The sequence below is a fragment of the Electrophorus electricus genome, chromosome 2 (assembly GCF_013358815.1).
Source record: "Electrophorus electricus isolate fEleEle1 chromosome 2, fEleEle1.pri, whole genome shotgun sequence".
Lineage (NCBI taxonomy): Eukaryota > Metazoa > Chordata > Actinopteri > Gymnotiformes > Gymnotidae > Electrophorus > Electrophorus electricus.
This window is the reverse complement of record NC_049536.1, coordinates 31,864,316-31,874,999: the sequence shown is the minus strand read 5'-3', so window position 1 is coordinate 31,874,999 and position 10,684 is coordinate 31,864,316. Positions and strand designations below refer to the sequence as shown.

Sequence of the window (10,684 nt, the reverse complement as noted above, 5' to 3'; positions counted from 1 at the left end):
CACACACGCACCTCGTTTGTTTAAATGTATATAAACCCGTGTCAAAGGGTAAAGACTGTTGGTTATTGTTGGCATAATGTCTGAATGTAACACGTTTGTGTTAGATGTATTCTTGTGTATCATGTTTGTTTAACGTTAACTGTTTCATGTTCCTTGTTTGTGATAAGTGTGAGTGCTGTTGTGTCGTTTATGTTGATAAATGTTCATCCCAGTCGGTGGAGTCTGTGCGTCCTGCCCCTCGCCCTACGGCACTTGGGCCGCCACACACGTTACATTAATATGCAGTTTAGATTCTGTTATAATTTAATTTCATCTCATCACTTAAAAGTTACAGCTTTCCTAAAGTTTGGGCACCAAAAATAAAACATTTTGTTTGTTTTTGGTTTAAGTGTGGCCTTTATAAATGGGGCTTCCCAATTTCTGAAGATCAAAAGGTTTTTTTCTTATTTTTGATCATAATGTTTAGTTTGGTACAGCAGAATTTTAGCAGGTAGAATCTTGTGTGCGATACTGTGCACAGCACATATGACGACACAGTTAGCAACCCCTCACTGTAAGCATGGCAAACTCTATGATGTGTTTTAGGATCGGGTCACATTGTTCTGGATGACCTGAAGTGTACAGGAACAGAGAGGAGCATCTTTGATTGTCCACATGGTGGTATAGGAGTTCACAACTGCGGTCACAATGAAGACGTTGGAGTGAGCTGTGCTTGAATACAGTAACACACATCAATGTATGCAGCATTATGAAACAAACCCCCTTAAGAATATATACATTATATGAAAACACACACACATAACACAACAGTTACACCAGAATGAATGCATTAAGAGAAAATATTTAAGATGACGTTTGTAAGTAAATAAAATGATTATCATTATCATGTGTCTTTAAGTTAATATGCTGGTAGGGATTTGCCTTATTCTCTCCCCCCCTGTCTCTTCTCTTCTGGTCCTCAACTCTCCTCAGCTCCTCATACTGTCCAGTCCTCCCTTGATAACTCGATAACCAGGTCTTTAGCTCTTATGCTTATCTGATCTGTCGGTCTGGACCCCTTCATTAACTTTGGGGCCTTGGAAGTTTTTAGGAGGAGGAGCACAAGGTCACTCTCAAGAGTAATGTGTGTGAAGGGGAAGACGCTGCACTGATAAATAAATGATACAGACAGTGATGGAATAAATAATAGATAGATAGATAGATAGATAGATAGATAGATAGATAGATAGATAGATAGATAGATAGATAGATAGATAGATAGATAGATAGATAGATAGATAGATAGATAGATAGATAGAGAGAGAGAGAGAGAAAGAGAGAGAGAGAGACAGACAGACAGAGCAAGCGAGAAGGTCATATTGCAGTGTACAAATTGCTCAGATCCAGTAAAAAAAAAGCGCAGATTATCTCATTGTGCAGTATAGCAGGAGAGCACTTAACAATCGAATTATGCAATTAAAATAGAGACTTTGTTTACTGCAATGGAGTAAAGTCTCTGTTTAGTAACTATCCTTAATGTAACACATACTGCAGTTTGGCCAGCAGAGAAATCCAGAAGGAGATGCTATGCTGTGTTGAATCACAGAATCACTGAGAGACTGCAAAGAGACAAAGTGTGCTTCAGACACAGTACTAGAGCCTTTTAACCTTGTAAACTGGGATTCATGTCAGTGTGTGTGTTTTGCTTCATTTTCTATTTTGTGTTTTTGTGTGTGAGGTTATGTGTAAGGCTTTTACCAATGAAACTCCACAGGACAGTTCCCCTTAAATGCTAATCTAATTTATGTTACATAAAATATAATTCCATTTTGGTCCGTAATTCATCTGGACACAAGATTTGTTTGAGTAGATTAGAGTTATTATATTAGAAGAGGGTAGAACTGCACAGTCTAGTGTCTTCACTGCTCCGACACATTGGATTCAGCTCATAAGGTAATTTTGGTGGGTCTTAAATATGGTATATATGCACAACACAAATGCTTTTGGTGTAGCAGAAGTACTTGATCTCTGTATGTTAAAAACACTAACACATAGATGGAGAAAAAAGTGGAGCACTCACTGTTTAACATGCATTGTGGCTACCCTAATGAAAAATGCAACACCACAGGGCAAGAGCAGTCTATAAAATATGAATCATATTTAATACGTGCCCGGTGAAAGGAAGGATGTGATCATTTTCTCACATGCTATTATCCTCAAACTATCTACAACTACAACTACTACCATCACTATCACACTCTTACAAAAATGGCTCTGAAAGAGTTATTGATGCACTGCCCACGAGGCTCCCACAAGGAGCCATTTTCATAGGATTTTTTAGTATCATTCAGGAACAGTGGATTGTAGCAGATGTGAAATTTGAGCACTGGTTAAATAGGCAGCCTCCAGCCATAGGATAGTATCAATGAACATAGGCATAATATCTGAGGAAAAGAAGAAAGGAAAAGAAACACTTCAAGACTGTTCGCCCTGTCTGTGTCAAATACTGTTAGGTCAGACGTCTTTATCTTTGCATCAGCACAGGATCTGCTCAGCCATTTTAATCTGAGCAGCACCAACGAGACATTCATTCCCATAATCCTTGAACCCTACATTTTGCTTAAAGACATGGAGTGGTGTAGTAACTTCATTGTTAGTAGACTTACATAAATACTATAAGTTCCCCAACCCTGATTAAATAAATGCATAAATGCTTGTTCTCATGCTCTGTCTTTATATAAGTTTATTTAAAGACTAGAACTGTGGCTTTTGTGCCAGTGTACACAGAAATTCCCCAATGCAGTATTCAGACAAGTAGGGTGGGGAAAGCTATTCAAATGCTTTATAAGAATGATGATGTGTCTTATTACCGTGCCCAGCTTTTAAAATTATTTCACTGGTGTAAATTCATCTTCTTGGCACTTGGCGATAAAAGGAAAAATAATATAAGATTAGTAAAGTATACAGTGCAGTAAAGTACACAGAGGTTCCAGAGAAACAGAACGTTTCAGACAGATGTCCTTCAGCAGCTGTACAAACAAGGACTTCTGTCCGAAACGTTCTGTTTCTCTGGAAGCTGTGTGTGTGTGTGTGTGTGTGTGTGTGTGTGTGTGTGTGTGTGTGTGTGTGTGAAATCATCCACGCCCAGACATGTACACACAGGCACAACAAAGGGACTAAAATGAAAAGTGGATTGCTTCCTCTGGGGGGGAAATAAATAAATAAATGTAAAAAAAAAGAAAAAAAAAAGAAGTGTATATATATATATATATATATATATATATATATATATATATATATATATATATATATATATATATATATATAAAATTTATTTTTATTTTTTTTACAGCTATGTTTTCATAGCTTTTATGCGGATATGAATCATTTGGATTTGACACTAAATTGTTTTGTTTCCAATATAAAATTAATCCGTTCCACATCTTTCCTGAAGTTCAGAAAATTACCAAATCACCTATCGCCATCTATTGGAAGTGAATTGAGCTACAGGGTAAATCGAGTTATAATAATAAGACACGAAGTATATCCTAACCCACTGGAATAAAGTTTAATAACACATAGGTTAAGGTTCCAGCTGAATTGGTAATTTTCAAAGACAAGTGGTGTGCACAAGTGGTCTGTATGCATCCCAAGCTATGTTAGGAGAAAATATTGAAGAAAACTTTTAAATGTAGCGTCTAAGGCAGGCCTTAATAATGAGAAATGCTGTAATTCAAAGAGATATGTTGGTTATATGACGTTACTGCTATATTCGACGTTACTGCTTTCCATGTTTAGTAACATGGAAAAGTATAAATATGTACCGACGTTTTTGCTTCGGTCTAAAAAAACGTTTGTTTTTAGTTTAGCTTGATAACAGCTTGGTTTTACGAATTAGCTAACGTAAAAATACAAACGATAAAAGATAAACGACAAAAAGATTTAAAGATACACAAGCAGATAAACTCACTGCCATGGCAACAAACATTTAAGAAACTGTGTCGTGATTGGTGCAGTGACAGGACCTGCTACTAGACATCTGATTGGAGCTTTGGCACAAACGTTTCATCTTAAACTAGCTAGATTTGTGGAACTGAGCTTTGAATTTTGAATGGAAATAACATTGTTGTGCAGTTTTTCAAGTTTTGCATGAAAGCGTTGTGGGTTTTTTATTTTAGCAATTTTAGCGTTATTAGTTGTACGATAAACGCACCGTTGCCCTTTCGATGTGTAATATTCCTTTAAAAAACATCATCAGAACAAATCAAACATTTTGGTATAAACTTAACTACACAGATAAGTTCCCATATCAGTAAAGCTCAACGGTTTCTCGTGCATTACCACACAAAAACCACACGTCCCATTGCAATGACCAGTCTCAAAAGCATCTATTGGGAAAATGTGACAACTATTAAACCTATTATGTCGGACACTGAACAAGATTATACATCAACATGGTATACACTTTGTCTAGCCGCTAGATGGCGTAGGTGATTTTTGGAACAGCGCACCCTCACTAATTTATATCTCTCTGCGAGTTTGCTGAATATTGGCTATTTTTCCTTTCGTCAGCAACAGGAGTATTGCTTTATGAGGTCTAGATAAGAAATTTAAGTCTGTGAACATAGGTAATGCTACAGACAAACGAATGTGTACAGTAATGTACAGTACAGTAACTAATAAGTATGAAGTTAGGCCCTGTGTCTCTTTGAGGATGACATCTTGTTATAACCATTGTCAGTACTGGGCTATCTTACATAAAATCGTGTTCTACAAAAGATTAATCCTATCTCCTCACAGCGAACAACAAATCAGTGTTTAGATTTTCGTGATCTAGATGGGTCATTCTCATGGTCCCACATTAGTTTGTGGTTCAGATGAGTCTCTTTTACTATTAAACCGCTGACGGAATAGGGGATATTTATACATTTACATTAAAAAAAAAACAACCTAGGCCGTAAGACTAGCCTAGACTGGACGTAGTCTAGAAAAATGCAAGGCGACATACACACACACACACACACACACACACACACACACAACAAACACACACACACCACCACCACCACCACTATTGTGCCATATTACTTGACTGAATGTAACGGAGTTCTGTATATTGTACATTGTGTAATGTGTATCATCACTATCAGACCCTACAAAACTGCTTACAGACACATTTCAACATTTTGCGAAAGTTAGACACCTTAGACACCTAGGTTTGTTGTGTCTGTAAACCAGTACACACTGGTTATTAATTGTTTTCAGTTTTGTATTTCACAATAGAATAGAATAGAATAGAATAGAATAGAATAGAATAGAATAGAATAGAATAGAGTGAGAAATCTATTTCTTGGCAGGGCCACATCTGTTTTCTGAACAAACCTCTAGTCACGCAAAATCAGGTCTGCTGATCCGCCATGCTCTGATTTCCAGGTTAAGCGCTTTATATTGAGCACCTGTGCACGGAGAAATTTGTAACCGTTATTATTATTTTAAGTCTTCACATATGTGTGTGTCTTGCAATTACTTCTTTTTTTCGTATCAACTGACTCAAATCAAAGGCAATAAAAGAACGATTGTTTGGTCAAACTTTTCTGCCATTAACATGCTGCTACTTCATAGTGTTTTACGAATAACACTTATGAAATAATGATCTTGGGTGATTCAATTAAATACCGACAGATTCACTTTACATGAGTATTTATTTAGCATACGATTGTTATAGTAAGACTGATTGTCGACATGCTAGCTTGAAGACAGCGATTTTGTGTTGTTGTTTATTTGTTTTAATAAAAAATGGAAATAATTATTGTATTGTTTTAAACAGTTGGAATTGTGGTTATGGTATCCTATGTAATATAACAGCAACTGAGCAATTATATGCTTGAAGACTAATTGCATTTGTGTTTACTCCACTAACGTGGATTTCATGGAAAGAAAAATAGAATATAATTGGTTCACACTGAGACTCATTTCACATATCATATTAGGCAGTGGGCATTCCGCAACAAAACCTGCTTTATCGTTTTAAAGAAAGAAACACTTTCTCTACAATTAATCATCGACCGTTTAACTATCAATGAAGTCATTTATGTAAATGTTACCCTTGCAAAATCTCCAGCTTCATTAAAACATCCCCTAGTGCATTTGATTACGCGTTTCGCTCGTGTATTCTGGCGGAGCTTTTTATTGGATTGTATTCTTCTTGCTATGACGAGCGCCAAGCGCGTCGAACCGAATGCATAATAATTAAAACCTATAAATTATCTTCTTACGGGCGCTCTCATCGGGCTTCTTGCGGGAGAAATAGCAGAATCACATTGGATACTTTTCAAAATGGGCAATCTATAGTGCCCTGATTTGAAATTAATTAAGTGCCAAAAAATATCTCCATGGATAGAGTTTTCTGGTCTGTCTGTGTGGGTACATTATGTACCAGGTTGCAAAGCTAGTCGTCAAAGACAGTGGAGTTAAATCAGTGAGGTAAAACTCTATAATTTACTCTTTTATTTTTTTCTATTCTCTATCCACGTGGTCCTACACAACTTCAGTGGTGAGGATGTTTCTCTGTTCAGCCTGGTCAGCAAACGTTCCATAGGTGTGACGCTGTGTTTAAGGCCATTAAGATATTGAATGGTTTCAATGATTTTGTGTTTTTTATTGTAATGCTGATACGTTAATGTATTCCTACTGGTATGACATGTGCCTCTGATATGTGCCACTGTTTGTAGTACATAACCATGGATATGGTCTATCCGTGGTTATGATCTATGTTTATTTGCTTGGCACATGTCACCGGAGAGGTATTTTGCAAGCTTGCATGGTTTGCTCTTCCATGGTTTGGAGGCATTCTGCAATGGGGAAGCTCGTGTGCTGATCTCCTGATCAGTTGGAATCTTCTCTGCAAGACAGACGCAGAAATACGTGTCGAAGTGCGCCTCGGTCATGGACAGGCTCCGAACGTGTCTGTGAGCTGATGTGTTTCCGGTATAAGCGAGAGAGCGATCGGGCGCAAATAGAGTTCAGTGACATACATTGTGGAAGACAAGGCTACGCAACATGTGCTGTCAGTTCTATCAAAAGACCTGCACAGTGAGGACGCGAAAGTGCCGTTTCCGAGTCATGTAAATAAGATGACTTTTTAAATGGGCACCATTTCATGTTGGCATTTAGCGCGTTGTCTTAGAGAACGCTCCTCATGTCTTGTCACAGTTGAACGCAAGTCGGTTAAAGCCCCGAATAGTGGTCCTCACACAGGAGGGCACCGAGCGGTGAAACTGTTTTCAGCTATGGAGAAGCAGCACGATACCAGCAGCGCGGATCCCAGCGAGGATGACAGCGAGTCTCCGTCCCCTCGCCTGCCGTCGCCACCACTGCGTTCACTTCAGGTTGCTCATCAGGATCACAGAACCACCAATTTCTTCATTGATAACATACTTCGGCCTGACTTTGGCTGCAGAAAGGATCCGGGACCGTATGGAACCGAGCGGACTATTCCATTAGACAGGGGAGGACATATTCTCCCTCAGGCAAATAGACCCACTTTGCCAAGAATTATATGCCCGGATTTCAGTTGCTACACCGACAGCAATTCCTCTTCTACCTCCTCTACGGTCTCATCACCCTCAGGTCCGAGAGAAGCCACAGTGGACAAGGCTAGTGGAGTTACCGCTCCAAAATACGGCGGAGACCCAACGCAAGAGGCAGTGCTCAAGCCAGGGGAGGCTTCGTTCAATAAGGAGCTTCAGCCGCTTATGTGGCCTGCTTGGGTCTACTGCACGAGATATTCCGATCGTCCTTCATCTGGTAAGACAAGAGTTTTGCAGCTCATCTTAGCAAAGTTTTACACATAAACTTTCTAAAACGATCTTTCAGTCAGAATATTCAGGAGATCAGCAAACAACTGACCTGTCTGATTATATGCTGAAATTAGATCATGGAACTTGGAATTTCATGATATCGTTGCATGCTATTTATACGTTTACATTTTCATCTAACTATGGAATTGGTTAAATGGCAGACTAAATAGTCTAAAACAACCTCCCATATCTTAAGGTCTTTTTAAATTATATTTATTTTTTCACAGTCATTCATCAGATGTGCAAAGTATTGTTCTAAAATTAATTTATATTAATTTGTACATAACACATTCGCTAAATCGAAGTTCATTCTCTAAATCCAAATGCTGTCTAAACCCCTTATACCTATATAAGCAGTTGAAAATAGTTATAGGCATTAAATTGGGCTATTTAAAAGCGTGAACAGCTACAGTAAACAACATGAAAAAGTATTTTATAATACAGTGAGGATTTCGAGAAATTCATATCAGCTCGGAAATAAACTTCCTCTTAATGATTATATCACTATATACGTGTGGTTTTGAAAGGTATTTTCAGATTTTAGGTGTCAGTCGTTTTCCTCTAAAATGTGGAGAATCTCATCGCAGTGCGATGACAAAGGCGACCAGATCTGTATCTCTTAAAACCACTTCACACGTCCGGAAGCTAAAACTTATCAGCACGGCAAAATAGGCTGCACTGCTTTTAGACTTGTGCAAATCGAAGCGAGAACTCGCCTACTTAAAGTGACATGTAAGCTACAATTTAATTGACTCAAAGGGATTAAAATACATTATCCACGGAACAGGATCAAAATGATTTAATCAGACTGTTGATGACACAGGTTTTTTCTTGATGGAAAACACCCTCAGACAGCATAGGCGTGTAAAGATTCAGACATTCGATTAGAATGGACTTTAGCCTTAGGAAACATCCATTTTGTTGAAAAATCATAAAACCAAATAGTTTACCTCAACTTTACTTTTTGATAAACCGAAAATAAATCAAGTTTACTGTCGCGCACACAAGTAGTGTTATTTGAATTTGGTGTTACAGACCGTTTGCTTAGTTTCCAAAATTAATATGATACTTGAAGTCATCGTTACTGCAAGGTGGTTGGTTTTACAGGAGTCAATGTCACGGAGTTGAGAGTAGCCCTCCACCCAAAATTACTTAAACAACAGACTGGCCCATAAACCCAAAAAAGCCTACTAAATGTGCAGTTTGAGTACAGAGTCTAATAATGTGGCTATTTCATTAATATTTACCCCAGAATAAAACATGGGTTAAGACGCATTTCAAATAATACAATAATAATTCTAATAAAATAGCATACTACTACTAGTAGTAGTACTGGTACTACTAATACTACTAGTAGTAGTAGTAGTAGTAGTAATAATAATAATAATAATAATAATAATAATAATAATAATAATAATAATAACTGCATTACGATACTATTATTCCTATAACAACTATAATTTTATAATCGTTATTAGTAGTAGGAGGAGAAGGAAGAGGTGATGTAGTAAACTATTCTGTAATGATAATAAAAATAATATTAGGTTAATGAGAAACTGGAGGTGTTTCTTTCGATGGACTGGACTGCCATGCCACGCACAGTTGCTGTATATAAACCTCTCTGATGATAATTGTGTTTAATGCCTTGATTGATATTCATGGATTCGTCTCATTATTGTTTCCACACTAGGCCCAAGGACCCGGAAATTGAAAACGAAGAAAACGCAGACTGAGGACAAACGGCCCAGAACGGCGTTCACGGCTGAGCAGCTACAGAGGCTGAAAACAGAGTTTCAGCTCAGCCGATATATCACGGAACAACGGCGACAGGCCCTCGCGAACGAACTGAATCTCAACGAATCGCAGATTAAAATCTGGTTTCAGAATAAACGCGCGAAAATTAAAAAGTCCACTGGCTACAAAAATACGTTGGCGTTGCACCTGATGGCGCAGGGACTGTACAACCATTCCACCACCACCGTTCAAGACAAGGAAGAAAGTGACTGAAGAACAGAAAGATGAAAGGAGACTAGTAAATGAATATTAGAAGGCATACTGTCGATAAAACAGAAAAGAACAGTCACTATGCGAACATATGATAGTGAGGATGAAAGTAGCTAGATGTTTATCTGACTTTTTTATGCCTATCGTTATACCAATATCAGTGAGGATCTTTTCTAATTTGTAGTCTATTTGTTAGACTCATAAAGGCCTCAGCCTTATGCCAAAGATTTTACGAGATGGAAATATATGTTGACTAGTTCAAATATAGCCTTGCAGACAGAAGACTCCTCCGGGAAACTGAAAATGAAAATTTCGTCTCTGGGCGGCACAGTCGCTATCATTCGCGGTTTAAGCAGCCTGGCTAAAACAGATTATTGCGTGACGGACTGCTGATCTTTGTTCCGACGCTTTTGAGAAACCAGTCCGCGTCTGTTGAGTGTGACTGAATATCCTACAGCTTTGAACTGGTCATCCAGTAAATTGGAGAACAACACAGAATGTTTACTTTTCCTTGAGGCACAGCAGAACATGCTGTTATGTATATACATAATATCTCTGTCACGTAACCCTTACGTTTGTATTCTAATCACGGTAGATTTTTATTAAATCACATCCTTAATTAGTTTAATGTAGACTTATTTGTTGTGTTTACTAATGCCGACAAAACGTTTTATACACACATTTTACGATGGGAGGATTTCCAGAAAGTGTTTGTAACTGTTGAATTTTTGAATGAGTTAAACTCAGTTTTAGTGGCTGCGCCGGCACATACTCTAACCATCGCATTTTTAAATCAATAATCAAACAACTGATTGAAACCTGTGCTACCTTTTCATTAATCC

The 10,684-nt window shown here is 37.9% G+C and overlaps 2 protein-coding genes across 2 annotated transcripts in view; both read left to right on the top strand.

Annotated features, from left to right (window-relative positions):
- marco (macrophage receptor with collagenous structure) overlaps positions 1–883 on the top strand; it is a 10,407-nt gene extending 9,524 nt beyond the window's left edge. Inside the window, exon 17 of the mRNA XM_027021112.2 lies at positions 586–883. Within this exon, the coding sequence (XP_026876913.2) occupies positions 586–716 (131 nt within the window). The 3' untranslated portion in view covers positions 717–883. The remainder of the gene's footprint in view (positions 1–585) is intronic.
- Positions 884–7,086: 6,203 nt separating this feature from the next.
- Positions 7,087–10,470, top strand: en1a (engrailed homeobox 1a). The gene is made up of 2 exons (XM_027021117.2): positions 7,087–7,785; positions 9,529–10,470. Exons 1-2 carry the CDS (start codon positions 7,125–7,127, stop codon positions 9,843–9,845), a joined length of 978 nt encoding a protein of 325 aa, XP_026876918.2. The 5' UTR covers positions 7,087–7,124; the 3' UTR covers positions 9,846–10,470.
- Positions 10,471–10,684: the final 214 nt, after the last annotated feature.